This window comes from Chinchilla lanigera, unplaced genomic scaffold (genome assembly GCF_000276665.1).
Source record: "Chinchilla lanigera isolate Chin_1 unplaced genomic scaffold, ChiLan1.0 scaffold00082, whole genome shotgun sequence".
NCBI classification, from domain to species: Eukaryota; Metazoa; Chordata; class Mammalia; order Rodentia; family Chinchillidae; genus Chinchilla; species Chinchilla lanigera.
In genome coordinates, this window is record NW_004955483.1 from 9,593,154 (window position 1) to 9,609,065 (window position 15,912).

Below are 15,912 nucleotides of genomic sequence, written 5' to 3' on the forward strand. Positions count from 1 at the left end.
AGTTCCTGCCCTGAAGTCAGGCAACCATGGACTGAATCCTCTGAAATCATGAGTCAAAATAAACCTTCTCCTCCTTTAAATTGTATGTGTCAGGTATTTTGCCCCAGCAACAAAGAGGTGACTGATATTATTTTTAAAAATAACAACGCTGAGGGGCTGTGGATTTAGATCAGCGGCACAGCGCCTGCCTGGCAAGCATAAGGTTGATAGTTTGATTCCCAGTACTGGAAAAAAAAAAAAAAAAGCTGGCAGCACTCTTACAGAGGGTAACACACGTCTTGCTGTTTTCTACCCCACTTCTCACCCTGGCACAACTGGCTGACCTTAGTACAGTTCTTACTCCTTTTTTCTTGTGTGCTATGAAACCATAAAAAGACACCTTTAAAATTCTCAGAAGTCACTGAAAAGAACATTAAACTCAATTAACAGAAAAGAATCCCTGCCTCCCAACCCCCTCACAATGATGAAATGTGAGGAGACACAACTTCCAAACTCAAAAGAGTAGGGGGGCTCAGTGGATGATCTAGTGGTCAATCTATAAGCACCATAGAATCAAGACCCTAAAGACAGGCACAACTAAGGGAGGTTTTTCCAAAAGCCCAACTTTAACTCCAGAGCTTTTACTTCCTTTTTCTGTAAATCCACCCTTCCCAGAAGATACAAATACACCATCTAGTGAAGACTGTAATTGGGAAAATACAAACCCTGAAGGAAAAGTCTAGAAACTAAGGTCCCAGATAAAACAACACCAACCAAGATGCCATCGAGAGCAATACAACCGTCAAACATTCATGTTGCAAATCCCAACTTCTACAGCAGGATTTCCCACTGCCAAGTACAGTATCAAGGATAAGAATATGTGAAACTGAAACCCTGTTATATATTTTTCAATTTTAAAATAAACAACACCAAGATTCCATCTTATTCCAGAAAAACCACCCATCAGCAGGAAACCAAATATTAACAAATGGTGCACAAGGCTTCAGGGAAAAAGAAACCCTTCTACAATGCTGGTGGGAATGTAATCCAGTACTACCATTATGGAAATCTGTGTGGAGATTCCTCAAAAAAACAAAACTAGCAATTCCATTCAACCCAGCTATCCCCCTTCTAGGTATCTTCCCCAAAGAATTTTAAAGACACATTACAGTGATATATATAAACCCTTGTTTATAGCAGAACTCATAATATCTGCATCTTGTAAGAGGCCTATATATTGCTCAGCAGATGAATGGACAAAGGAAACGTGGTATATATACACAACAGTATTACTCTGCAATAAAGAAGAATAAATCTGAGTCATTTGTAGAAAAGTAGATGCACTTTGAAACTATAATGTTGTCAGACACATAAACTTAAATATCACATAGTGTCTCTTATATGAGAAACCCAAAATATAAATAAAGAGCAAAGCAAAAGATAACAGAAAGTAAAGAGACAGATCTTTTGCAAATGGGAGGGGGAACAAAAGTTCGAGGTGAGGGGGGGATGGAAAAAGAAGATGTGTTACATACATCACCAACTTCCCACAAGGAATGTTATCATGTACTGCAAACATGTACTACTCAAAACTAAAAACTGAAAACTCATAGTAGAAGAGCAGTTACCAAGGATGAGGCACAGAGGAATGGGGAGTTGTTTAATGGGCACAGGATTTCTACACAGGTGATGAAAAAGTCCTGCAAGCGGACAGAGGAGATAGATGTGCAACACTGCGAATATACTCAGGCCACCGAATCGTACATTCATAAATTAAAATAATAAACTTTATGCTTACATATAGTTTACACAGTAAAAAAAAAACCTCTTGCTAGACTTCCCATCTTCCTCTCCACCACTTTGTTTCTATTTTACATTCTGTAGATTTAAAAATTTTTTCTCTTTTTCATTGTTTTGTATGTTTATTAAATTGTCTCTTGTTTACTTTGGGATGAGCAGTGATGTAAAAATGTCATTAATAAAACTAAGCATCTTTTTAAATTCAAGTGAATATACAATAAGGATAAGCAAGTTTGTGATTCTAATAACTTGACTGCATGAGAAATATGGCTTCATTGTAAAAATTTTTTATATGTTTGCAATTCACACTAATTATAAGTATGGTTTCTTAACATTAAACTGAGCTAGTGAAAAAAAATAAAATCTCATTATAAGAGAAATGAATACGAAAATTACCGTAAGATTAGCACAAAAATGTTTGATGATCTCAACCATGGGAAAATGCCTGTGTCCTGCATTGCTATAGAAATGCATACTGTACAGCTGCTATGGAGAGCAGTTTGGTCTGTGTCTATCATAAAATGCAGGTATTCTTTGGCCCGGACTGCTGGGACTTTATGTACTTTTATTTATTAGAATTAGTACATTTTATACTTTAAAAAGTAAAATTAAGTTATTTAAATTTCACTTCTAGGAATTTAAACACTCCATTGTCGATGTCTAAAATGATATATATGTAGGTATGTGTGTGTGTGTGTGTGTGTGTGTATGCATATTTGCTAGGACTTTGTTAGTAATAATACAAACAATTGGGAACAGCATAAACAGCATAAAGGAACAGCAATATGGTACAATGTATATACCAGCCATTTAAAAATGATAACAGTATCTATGTAATAATATGAAAGGGTCTTTGAGTATAACATTAAATGAACAAAATCTCCAGCAATGTACAGAATGTGTTACCTTCTATGGAGGACAGATGGCTGTAGACACACAGCAGCACACTGTACATATACTCTAGTGTGTACACAATACCTCTGCACATACACTCAAGAAAACTGGGAACAGCCACTCATTCCAGGGATGGATATGGAGGGCTGGGCCAGAGATGGGAGACTTCTGCTTTTATGCCCTTTTGTGGCTTATGACTTCTGTATCATCTCTGTGTCTAATCTAGTTTAAAAAATTAAAAGAGTTCTTACTGACTGAATACATAAAAAAAAAATCAAAATAAAATATATTCTTTGTGAATGGGTGACGAAGACCCTTTTTAAAGGTCTCACCTATTAAGAAATACTGGATGATATTTAGCAAAAATAAGGAGCCAAGACTGTTGATCAAGACTTCATTTTTAGGTCATCCATACTGGAGGCCTCTCGTTTTCCTCGGGATTCTCAATTCATCTTTTAACAATAAGGGAACACCAAAGCTCTGAAAAGGAAAACGGGTCCCTACAACACGGACACTCTGTGCTTTCCCACCTTAAGAATGCTCCCAGGCACCTACCATGATGGTATGCTCGGGAAACTTGGCTCGGACCAGTTTCACAAACTCCACAAAATGCTCTGAATACCCGTTGGCCACATCGAGGCAAATGTACTTCACCTGTGGCAGGGCCGCCAGGATGCTGCTCATCTTGTCCAGGTCATTCTGCCCGCTGCCCGAACTCACAGCCACGTTCTGCACCAAGACACACAGAGATCAGCGTGAAGCGGCAGCAATCGCAGGCAGACCCTGGCTCACCCAGACGCCCAGTGGGGACAAGCACAGTGAGCCCGTGAGTCACTCTGTTTAGGGGACCTGCTCACGAGACACACAAGAACTGAGGTAAAAGAGACCTGTTCTGTTCTTTTTCCCACTGTTAAGTTGTATATACCCTTCAACCTGGACCTCAGTTGCAAAATCTTTCCAGTGAGCAAATTCTTACATGGTCCAGACGCCTGGTCCTTGGCTTCTACATCATTATCTCAGCTTTCACCACAGAACTATGAATCGTGGAGCTCCTAATACAATCCTGTCTCAGCACAGAAACTCAAGGGAGGGCAATAAGAGAGTTGGGAAGTTTCCAGAAAGAACAAAGGGAGGCCATTCAACCAAGGCCAAAGCCATGGCCTTCACCTGACAGCCTCGCGTAGGGAGCAGGCGAAGAGGGAGGATGCCAAAAATTCCTCTGATAAACTTGTTTCTATTTTTATGGTGGCTCCACCAGTCATCCTCACGAATCAAATCCTGGGTTTCAGCTACCAAAGGTCAACCACAGTGTGAAAATAGTAAATGGGAAACTCCAAAAGGAAACCTTCACAAGTTTTACATTTTTTTTACAGATTCTTATAATGGTTCTGGTTGATTGTTACTGTTAATCTCTTACCAGGCCAAAGTGATAAACTACAGCTGTGCAGGGAAAGAAACAATCTAGACAGGGTGTGGTGCTCTCCTCACTTCCGGGCAGCCTGTGGGGGCCTTGGTTTTGGAACACAGGTGTCACACATGGGGAACTACGGTAAAATTCGAGCACCACCTGCATCTGTTCACCTGCACACACCGCGGCATGTTTTCCTGGTAAAGGGGCAACATTTCCCAAGGGGTCAGAACAAACGTGCTTCACAAGATCGTTCCCAGCTACACTGCTACACGTTTAAATCTGAAGCCCCTGAGTCCCCTTCGGCCCTGCCCTCCTCCACAACACCAGTGCCCCGACCCCTACACCTGTGTCTTCTCTGAAAATCTGCCTTTGGAAAAAAGCCTTATGTCCAGTAATTTATGACTCAGTGAAATTAAGTCACGGGATGGCTCTCGGAGTCCGTATCTCACCTTTTACAATATCTAAATTGGATTCTTATCTGTAAACCTCAGCCAGGAGTAAAGCACTGATCTTCATTAACATCATCCACTATTATCGCAAGTCGCAGCAGTGTAGCCCCCCAACCTGACACAAAGGGCTGATGGTGCGCCTGATGCGAACTTTCTCCTCATCCCCTGATGCACCAAGGGCAGTCTGAAAACACTAGGGGTCAGCAGTAAGGAAGACACAAAGGCGTTCCCAATCACAATGGTCTGACCATGCGGGGTGCGGCTCCAACGCAGATACCAGCCTTGGCTCACGGCCACCTACATGCACTGCAAGGAAACTCGAGCTACGGCAGGACTTTCTGCTGTCATCAATGAACAACTCTATTGAGATCTAATGACCTACCATGGAATCCACCCATCAAAGTGCATACTTCAGTGATCCTTAGCATATTGAGGGTTATGTAATTACCACAACTGTAGAACGTTTTCATGACTTCCCAAAAGAAACAACCACACCTCTTCACTATCATCCTCTAACTCCCTCCTCACTCCTAACTCCCTCAGACCCAGGCAACTGCTAGTCCATTTTATGTCTCTACAGACTTGCTTACTCTCGGTTATTCACATAAACAGAATCATATACTTGGTTTTTTTTGGGTTTTTTTCCAGTACCGGGCATCAAACTCACAACCTTGCCAGGCAGGTGCTGTGCCGCTGAGCTAAATCCCCAGCCCCAGAATCATGTACTTGGGCCTTTTTGTCTGTTTTTTTTTTTTTTTTTTCACTTGGTTTCTTCCACAATGTAGCATAAGTCAGTACTTTATTCCTTTTCATGGTTGAGTAATATTTCATCACAAGTGTACATTTCAGTTTATTTATCCACTGGTAGACATTCTGGGCAGGTTCTACTTTGGGGCTGTTATGAACAGTGCTGCTATGAACATGAGCAAACAGGTTTCTATGTGGACAGATGTTTTCATTTCTGCTGGATCTATATCTAAAAATGGAACAGCTGGGTCACATGATAATTCTTATGTTTAGCCATATGAGGAGTTTTTAGCCATACGTCAGATTGTTTTCCAAAGTGGCAGCACCACTGCATATTCCCACCATCAGGAGAAAAGGGTTTTAATTTCTCCCTGTCCTCCCAACGACAGCCATCCCAGCAGGCTTACTACTGACTTAACTCAAAGGTGGCTTCTTATAATTAGATGCTCTTTCTGTCGCCAGCTGCCACATTCGGACTAGATGCAGCCAGGAAACAGAGGTCCTCCACAAGCTCCGCTCACAGCCCTCCAGGGGAAACACTTTCCCCTCAGGTAAATCCTAGTGTCCTCGTAATACCGGATGGACTAGGTTCCGGCCACAAATCCCTAGCAATAATGTGAGACTGCAGACTACCAACCGCTGGGAGTCTCCCTGCTAACTCCACTGCTCTTGACATCGCTGAAGCGTTTCTGCTCCCCCACTCCAGCCCTCGCAATTTAAACCCAGGTCATCGTCATACCGGCAGGCATTCGGGGTGCAGCGTGGCAAAGCACTTCCAGTCATCCAGCGTGTAATGCTTATGAATCGCTGTAAACATGGAGTGCTAGGAAACAAAACCACATCATTAGGGTGAGAAGCCCAGGGAGCCCCCTGCCCTCCTCCACCTGCAGGTGGTGAGCCAACAAGACAGAGGCATCTGCTGCTCCTGCCACTCAGGCTTAATTTGCTTTCAATATGATCCTGGGAGCCAAAAATAGACAAAAGTGTAACACTGAAATCACTGTTTCCCATTCTAATCTGATCAGACAATACTGAGTTCAGGACCTGAGGCTGCTCTGCCAGGAGGCAAGGGAGGAATACGGGCCTTCTCAGAGACCCACCGCAGCCACCCGGGCTCCCTTCCAGACCTGAGTCAGGCCAGGAGCAGCAGATGGCCCCAAAGAAAGCCATGCAGCACGCCCCTGCCCAGCACATGAGCCATCCGAACACAGACTTCTGTCAATCAACCCAAAGAACTTCACCTTAGGTCTGAAAGTTTTATTTTATTTTCACAAGTAAAACATGAAACACACCTTCCTGAAAGCTAAACCTACCAGGTGTGGTGGTGCACACCTGTAATCTCAGCACTCAGGAGGCTGGGGCAGGAGGATCGCAGCTAGTTCAAGGCCAGCCTGAGCTACATAGTGAGTTCAGACCAGTAGGAACTGCCTAGGGAGACCCCTGTCTCAAATTATATAACCTTAAATCTGTGACCATCCCGAGCCTTTAAGATCCCTGTGCCAATGCTTTGCAGACATTATTCATTTCATCCTCTGAGCAACATTATTATCAGCTGTGTGGGCAGAAACAAAGCTTAAAAAACTTGGCAATTGCTTGGCAGGAAAGGGGCAAAGGCCTGAATCAGCTCCAAAATGACTTGCGAGCTCAGGCTCAAATCCCACATAACTGGGGACTCTCTGACTTCTGGGGCTGCCTATTTCCTCACCTACAATTTCTCACTTCAAAATTTTATGACCTTATTAACTTGCACTCACCCCGGGGATCCCAGAAATGGAAAATCCATGGTTCCCACACATGGCTAGCTATGTCAGTATGTGCTGTCTCATTGTGGAAAACTGTCCCAGGAAAAGGAAGTGCACAACAAGTTGCAGGATTTTCATAGACTGCAATCGGGTATGTGAATTAACTAGGCTACTTACTGCTCCCTGACTCTCCCTACTTTTATACAGTGTTAAGCAGCTTTCTGCCACTGTGACACAATACCTGAAACAGAACTGACTTATAAAGAGAAAAGGTTTATCTTGGCTCAGTGTCCTGAGCCTATGGCAAGGCAGCACAGAACAAAACCACTCCCCTCATCCCTGTGCCGAGAAAACAAAAATGGCACAGTCCCCTTCAAGGAGTGTCCCCAGTACCTAAAGACCTCCTCCTAGGTCTCACTTCCTAAAGGCACTGTCCTGTGGACCAAGTCTTTAACACATGGACCTTTGCGGGACACTTACAGAACCAAAGGAGATGTTAACACACGGTCCCTTCGCGCCCATGCCTAATGACAGCAGAACAAGGAAAAGGTGGACAGAAAGAAATGACTATATTCCTCCAGCAATTAATTTGTCAGCCTCTGGCCCAAAGCTCAACTGAGATTTGACTGACAAGACAACCAACCGTGGAGTCAGATGGACTGCCCCCTACTCCACTTTTTGAGCTCATAATTTGAGAATCTCTTCCTCCTAATCACTGCCTAATAATGAATCTCAGCACCTCCTGCGGTTAGACTCGCTGCCCACAGTGAGAAGTTCCTTCAACTAATTGGATTTCTCTTTGCACTTGGCAGGCATTATCAACAGAAATAGATACACAGCTCCTGTGTGCACTGGCAGCAAACATTTCACAACCAGGATGCGTAAGATGCTGTGGTACCTCACACACACCTGTGTGGGAAAAGGGTCCTGCCACAAATGCACATTTCCTTTATTTTTCCCAAGGCCAAGATACTAGCTACTCCCTCTATCCGCAATTAGATTGGCAGTTGGCTAAAAGGAAATTTGAGCTTCTACTGACTCTGTATTTGAATGAGAGGTAAATCCCTTAGATTCTGGAGCTGGTTCAGCTGTGAGTTCCGCCTCTCTGTCTGGCTGAGGGCCCTGGAATAAATTACCCTTCCTCTTTCTCTCTGCCTCAATTTCTTCCTGCTGAAAAGGAACCTACCTTGAGGAGGTGTGACAAGAATGAAGAGCTGCATTATGTGCTGTAGTGCTCAATGGATTTTTCTACATCTTTCCGTAGTAAATGCGACATTACAGACAGCATACAAAGCTCTATCTTGACTTTACAGGCAACATCATTCTTCTGTAATATGACACTCATCCTGCTATCTAACTTCTCTTTGAATCTCTAATTTCCAAAACCATCTCAGGGGTTTCCACAGAAGAAATCGATGCAGATCTAGTTCATCTCACTGAACGCAGAATCACACACCATCCGTCTTCAGACCAAAGCGGAGGAAGAAAGATATATCCACATCGCCCCCCAAAAAGATGTGTTCAGCCACAACCAAACTCGAAGCAAAGAATGACACAAAGGACGTGACAAAGTCCACAGTACGCTCTTGACAACTTGTACATAGTGTGACCAGCAAAGGTTAAAAAAAAGGAGGGGACCACATCTCACCTGTGACATCACAACTGCCATCTCAAATGTCCCCACGGTGTCCATGTTGGCCACGATGATGGGGATCCCAGAGTAGGTCTGCTTCGAGTTTCGAAATGTAAATGTATTCTCAAGATTCACCTGTTGGCCAAAAGGGGGAAGAAATGAGTGTTTGATCTCAAGTGCCACGTGCAGAGATTCTCTGTTCAGAGGGGTAGGAAGATCCCAGAGTGAGTGTCCAACCCTTGGTCCCTGGATTCTCTTCAGGCTTGGGCCAGGGGTTCCAGAGACACCTGGGCAGTCCATGAGGAAACCAAGTAACAGGTATATTCACATGCAAAACCTCAAATGGCCCCTGCAATCCTCAAGTACCAGTACAAGACACTGGATACTCTGCCATAAAGCCAAAGCCCCAAATCAGAAACCTCTACCATCAACCTCGCCAATCCCACTGCTACCTTCTATTCCCAGCCTAGGTCGTGTTGGCTCTAACTATCCACATATATGTTACCTTTTCCCCAGTCCCAAGCCCCGAAGGGACCAACCCCCTTCTGAGAAAATCCACTCCGCTCCTCCCTGCCAACAGTGACTCTCCTCCTGTCGGAATCCCTGGGACTCTCACCTTTCACCTAGAACTGCACTCCAAATTCACCCAGCTGTGAGCTCCAAACCATTAATCCCTTAGCCTTTCAACCTCTGCAGCTGGCTTGTAATCATGAGCAGGTTTTAAAGAGCTGGAGGGGAGTACACTGCCACCATATGTTCATGCATGTAAACAAACACTTGCTCCTGTGACTCGCAAACAGCTGGAGGGCAGGCCTCCTGATGCTACTCCAACTCCAACTTCAGGGCGTGTGAAACCAGCAGCAGTAAGGAATCCACCACCACAGCCCGGGCAGGACAGCAAGTTTAGCAGACGCAGAGTGCTGGGACTAGGCACTGCAGCACCTCCAGTGGTCTCAGAATCACCAGGACCATGACCCAGGGCAGGTCCTGGGCTTGTCCTTTGGAGAGGCCACCCCTACATGGCTCAGTTCTCAGGTTCACTTCTGGCGGAGTTTGGCCCGTGGAGGACACTCACTGCAGGAGGAACTGGAGGACAGAGGGGTAGGTGGGGGAAGACATAGCCAGACCCCCAATACCGAGGGTGTCTTCTAGCAGCTGTGTCCCTTTCAGGCCTTTGCCTTCCTGATTCCAACTTCCTCAGGGTGAGTCTATCCCCTCCCACAGACCCTTATCCTAGGGTGGGGAAACATTTCTTGCTGTTGCCAATCTCTGGGGTGCCTCGCTATCCTGTTTGGTATCTCAGTGGTGTCAGGACCCCCTACGTTAAATTCCTTGCTTGAAATGCTGTGCAGTGTTTAATTTCACGGCTGGATCCCGATGAGCGCAGATTGCACTGCAGGGAGGTGACCACCCAAGGTAAACCGGCCCAAGAAGCAGGTGTGAATCTTACGCTTCTGCATAAGCGCATAACCGCAGACCTATAATCTAGACCTACACGAATCCTAGCTTCCTGAGCACTTATCTAGATCCTTCTTTTATTCTTCCCGCTTGAGACAACTTGCACTTTATAATCAGCATCGTGCCAGAAAGCACTGGGGGGCATCTCAGATCCTCAGCCTTTCCTGCATCTCTGGCTTCTCCACTCAGAGCTCCACATCCAAAGGCTTCCTGCTGTCACACATGTAAGTGTGAGGGCTGTAAGCAGCCGTCGGCGAGGGGAAACGAGATGCTGTCATTACAGGAACATCTGTGGGGCTGCATCCCTTCCTCCACTTCCTTCACGATGATTCTCAGTTCTACGCCGGTGAAGCAAGCTCTACCGACATTCTGCGAACCTACCCAGGGACTCTATTAGTTGCAACCTTCTGTGCTGCTAATGGCCTCATTTTGGCTCAGGGCTTAAAACAATCAGAATTCCTCGGCCTCAAATTACTCTTCCACTCCTCCAAGATGCGTAGGGAGTGAGCTGCTACACTCTGCACAGGTCTGAGATCACAGTGGCTTTTTCTTGGCACTCCCAAACCTATCAGCAGTATCCAAAAAAAAAAAAGCTTCATGGTAAACGGAAGCCTTGACGATGAGCCTTCCCTTCATTATTCCTAGTCAACTCCACAAGGTGGATTCATGGGGCAGCGGGTGTAGCTCAATGGTAGAAGGCATGCTTCACATACACACGAGGCCCAAAGTTAGACCTCTACACACCTCCCCCGAAAAAGACATAAGGCAGAGTCTTTGCAGTGCTAATTCTAAGAACGAGAAATGAAACTATCTTCCCAACCTTATCTGTTCAGACACACGCACCCCAAACAGACCAGTTGCTCCCTCAAAGATAATACTTTAAAGACACGAGCCTCCCAGAACAAAACTTGGCATTGAATCTGCCACAGCTGAGCAACGCACCAATTGCAACAACGCTAATTTCCCACTCTGCCAAGATTCCTCTGAGAGGGAACAAAGTCACCAAAGTCACCTGCCAAACCTCAAAACCCTGTTCTCCATGCACACCTTTGAGTCAGCCCAACCACCCAGCCTTCTGGGGCTCAGGAGCACAAAGGGAGGCCCACAGGCACATTTCTAAATAATTCAAGGTGTAGTTCCAGCTAACAAGCTGCTACAGCAAACCGCTCTACCCTCCCGCATCACAAAAAGCGGCGACAGCCACAGACCAGGAAGGCACTGATAATAGGAGGTCAGGGGGCCAGCGTGGTCCCTGTCCATGCTATCTTCCCACACAAATATTTCTGCGAACACACCAGCACCCCAGTCGGCACATTAAGCTCTGTGCACACTCTTGTGTTCGCAGGTGCATAAAGAGCTGCCCCTTGACCACCTTCTGGGTTACAGAGCAGCACCCCAGCAGCTTGGGACAACACACCTGGGGAAGTGGTTCAGGCAGACTTTGGCATCATCTTGAATTTATCAGGGGAAGGGTTTCCAGGGGCCTGAGACCTGCAGCACATGCGCCAGAAGGAATAGCAGAGCCACAAGGCCAGGCCCATTCAGGTGCCACCAGGGACGCAGGACAGGGCCTTTTTCCTAGATCTGCAGATGGCAGTGAGGACAGCAATTATCTAGATTCTTCATTAGCTATCTCTTCTGAGCAGTGGAACCAGATCTTTCATGTCTGTTGCCCTAGCGGCTCAACAGTATAGAATACACTAACTTATGTTTAAAGGCTAAGAGGGATCCTGAGCTCTGCCCCAGCTTTTTGCAGGGCAATGCTTGGGGGACTGTCTAGCCCCATGGACACAGACCCCCATCCCTAGAAACCTCATGTTCAGCTCTCAGGCTTCAGAGAAGCTCACACACAGCTGCAGCCTCACCAGCGAGCTACAGGTCCCACAAACAGGAGCAACAGACGTCAGGCCAGGGCAGCCATGGACACAGCTGAAAGCTTATATTCTAAAAACACACTCAAGCTGCCTCCAACTTCCTAAATCAAAACCTTGGTGCTGGAGACAATACGTGTGTCTGGAGCGTCTCCCTCAGTAATCCTGACGCATTCGCAATGAAGAACAAGGCTAGTCAAACCCTCTAATTTTACAGAGCGAAATTTACTCAGGCTGTTAGGAGATGAAATGTGTCTCCCCCTAAAATGATGCTGAAGTCCTAATCTATAGTACCCATGAAGGTGACATTATTTGGAAATAGGGCCTTTGCAGGTAACCAATTTAAGATGAGGTCATTTAGAGTGAGTCCTAGTCCAGTATGACTGATGTTCTTAGAAAAGGAAAAAATATCTGGTCACAAACCGGCAGAGGCAAAACACTGCATAGAAACGAAGGCAGGGATGGGGTGGTGCATCTACCAACCAAGGAATGCCAGGGACTCCCACAAAACCAGCCGAAGTTGGTAGGAGGCATGGAAGATTCTCCTCACAGCCCTCAGAAGAAAGCAACCCTGCTGGCATCTGGACCGGGGACTTCGAGCTTCCACAGAGATGGTAAATTTTTGTTGATAAAGCCATGCCCTTTGGGGCAGTACCTTTTATAGTAGCCCCATGGAAAAGTAACACAATGATAATACAATAATTAGTGACAGAGTGTAGATTTAAACCCAGGCCTCTTTCTCCCAGCCCCACATTCCCGGGCAAAGAATGGCAAGTGGGTGGCCTGCTAGCCTGAGGACTACAGCAGGATGTCAGAGTCAAGACTGTGTCCCAAGAAAGAAATCCCTTTAGGAGACAAAAAATGGCGCCAGCTTCCCAGTGGATCAGTGAAGGACCAAGGTCTTGCCTCAATACAAAGGTCAGATTCTCTGAGGATTACTCAAATGTTCCACACGTGACCCCTGAGACACTGCAGACTGCTGCACTAGGAGCTCGACAGCAAGGAGACAGCTAGGAGACAGGTGAACCCCCGCACTAGGGACACCTGTGCCTAGGTGTCCCTCTGCCTATACTCCTTGCCTCTGAAGCTGACCCTAAATCCTTTGATGTGAAGCTAATCAAACTGTCCCTACAGGAGAACTAAGCTTCTCAGCGGGGGAGCATGCTGCCTTTCTACTTCCTGTTCACGCTTGGTGATCCATCGCTGAGCCCGGAGCTAGACAAAACTGTGTGGTGGTAAAGCTCCTCCCTGGCTGTCAAAACTTTTCTCCGGCAGATTCTGCACGCTGACATAGGTTCTCTCTCCTGGTTCCACTCAAACCCACACTTTGTTCACTGTCAGTCACTGACTAAAACAGTGATGGAAGCTTTCAAAGCTTTCAGTGAGCTTGCCACCACTGGACTAGAATTTGCATCCGGGTATTATTACTTCTACCAGAGCACACACACATTTTAAGCTGCTGATTATACAATGAGACATCTGTATCTGCCTACAAGAAATTTCAAGCATGGACAAGAAAACAGGAGAAACATTGAGAGGGAATTAGACAGGCCTAACTAGATCCCTCAAGACCACTAAGTCAAGTAAATTCAGATTATGGGGGATAAAATCAGATGTTGGGGTACAGCCAGCCAGGCAGCAGTCTCCTGCCCTAGGGAGCATTAGGAAAACTAGAACTAAAATATCCATTAACTTAACTCCAGTTTCCAGGCACAGAGCTGGCGAAAGGTGAAACTATGAAAAAAGTTCTCAGGGGTTCAGATTTCTCATTGCAGTGTGCACATGTAGATTGCAAGGTGCCGTCACAGGCTGCTGGGACAACAGTCACAGTGGCAATCAGCCCAAATGACAAAACCAAGTGTTGCATGACGTCACACTATTCCCTGGGAGGGAATAATCCAGTCCATTACGTAAATGTTTAACGTTTGTACCTTCTCAGGACGTTTTCTGGTTCAGAAAATATGTATATCCTTGTTTTGAACATATAACTTGTCTTTCACACAAGCTTCTCACTCCTAAATATACTCTGAACAAATATTTAAATATTGAGGTCGCCAAATTAGTCTGCCGAGAAGCCCTGTACTTTGTCTCGATCTGGCCTTAGTAAGGACTGGCTACTGCTCATACTTCCGGAGGCTCAGGACTGCCCTCCAAACTGGTTATTTTGTTCCAAGAGTTTGCCCTGCTCTTTAGCAATTTAAGGGTCACAATGAAGGGCAAACAGAGGGGCATGCATCTCACCCAGGGTGCTAAGAGGCCATCACTCCTCCTCCACTCTTTCCGGTCCTGGCTCCAGCCAGCCACTGCCGCTGCTTAGACAGAGTGACTTGGTTCTGCTTAGACAGAGTGACTTGGTTCTGCTCACTGGCTAAGGCAAGAGGCTGCCCTAATCCAAACAAGCCCTCAGCTGGCAGCATCGGGCACTGCAGTCAGGCCTGGGCCCTGGAGTGGAGATCTTTGCTGGGGACTTATTTATGGTCTTGTTTATGGAACCGGAGACCGAGCCAGCACCCACTAGATCCACCTCCTCCTGTTTACTCCTCCAGCGCCAGCCTAACGGAGCGCGTCTTTCTGCCTCTGCCTCCCCAGTTACCGCAGACCACGCAAAGCCACCGGCCCTTCACACAACTTCTGCAGGGGACCTCTGCCTTCCCGCGAAACTAGTTTACCCTTCACCGTCTGACCTCCATTCCCACCCCACGCCACCCCACCCCCAGCCCGAGCTATTTCCAGTCCCGTCTCCACCTGTTCCTTAAACTTTGATCTCCTGAAGGCAGAAGCAGTAAAATCCCGCAGCTTCCAACTCCTCCTACCACCGCATCCCAGTGCTTTGGGTTTCTCTGACGGCTGCCCACGAAGCACCGCGAGTCCACCGGGGGATCCCCGAGCTCCGTTCCCAGCAAAAGAAAGCACACCCTAAACTGGGGTACGGAAGGTCCCCCTGCACTGCAGACCCGTGCAAGAAATTCCACTGTTGGACCTGATGCTAAAGCAGCAGCTGTCAGCACCGGGAGACACGGCCAAAAACCCCTAGGCTCGCTCGTGTTCTTCCCTCCTTCCCACCCAACCTCCAGCGTTTCCTTCTCTCCCGGCGGGCAGCTCCCCACCCCCATTCTTTCTAAACCCATCGGCCACCGGATTTTTCTCCTCCGTGGTCTAGTTTCAGCGTCAACTTCCCCTTGTTCACCGACCCGACTGACTCTTGTAGAATTTCAGGCCCGCGCTGGGCCCCTTTATCCGCACCCTTATAGACGAACCCGCGCTCTGGCAGGGACCCGCGTGGTGGGGAGCGCAAAGGGGCACAGCACCTCAGCCCCAGACGCGCAAAGCCAGAGAAAAACCCTGCGCCGCCCCCTGCCACCCAACCCACCCTACCCTAGGGCACCCAGAAAAAAAAAAAATCCCCAGCCCCAAGGCGGCTTTGGAACCGCCCCCACCTCGGCGCGGCTCTTAAGGCTGCTCCGCTTAGGTCGGAGCAGGACATCTTTGAAGTCCAGCTTGAGGTCCGCATCTATGCGGGGCATGGTGCGCGAGGCTCCTTCCCCAAGCGAAGGTGACAGCAGCGCGGGGCCCGGGCGCGTGCGTGGCGCAGGGCTTGGGTGCTCAGCCAGCAGCTGCCGGGTTCTCCCGCGGGTCCGCGCACGCCGAGCTCTTAAACCCGCCCCTGCCACCCGGCGCCCTGGGCCCCGCCCCGCCCTCGGCCCCGCCCCGGCCGGTGGAGGCGCGCTGCGGGCAGGACTGCGGCCAGCTCTCCCTCCCCCGCCGTGCGTAATCCTGCTGCGTGCGGTGAGCAACGCCCTGTTACCGCGGTGCCCAATAGGGAGGGGACCTGTGTGTGACTGCCTTCTGTCCGAGGGCCACTCCTTGAGAGGTACGCCGCGTGCCAGAGGAGAAACACTTGGGAGCTTGCACAAACCGGTGGGAAAGA

General features: G+C 47.4%; 1 protein-coding gene across 2 annotated transcripts in view; it reads right to left on the bottom strand.

Moving 5' to 3' along the window:
* Positions 1–15,654, bottom strand: part of Gmpr (guanosine monophosphate reductase) — a 49,729-nt gene extending 34,075 nt beyond the window's left edge. The window contains exons 1-4 of one of the 2 annotated variants that reach the window (XM_005403414.2): positions 15,422–15,653; positions 8,671–8,790; positions 6,020–6,103; positions 3,229–3,402 (exon numbers count right to left, since the gene is read on the bottom strand). In XM_005403414.2, coding sequence (XP_005403471.1) covers positions 3,229–3,402; positions 6,020–6,103; positions 8,671–8,790; positions 15,422–15,508 — 465 coding nt within the window. In that variant the 5' untranslated portion in view covers positions 15,509–15,653. Of the gene's footprint in view, positions 1–3,228; positions 3,403–6,019; positions 6,104–8,670; positions 8,791–15,421 lie in introns of both variants that reach the window. The other variant, XM_005403415.1, reaches the window with a different exon arrangement.
* Positions 15,655–15,912: the final 258 nt, after the last annotated feature.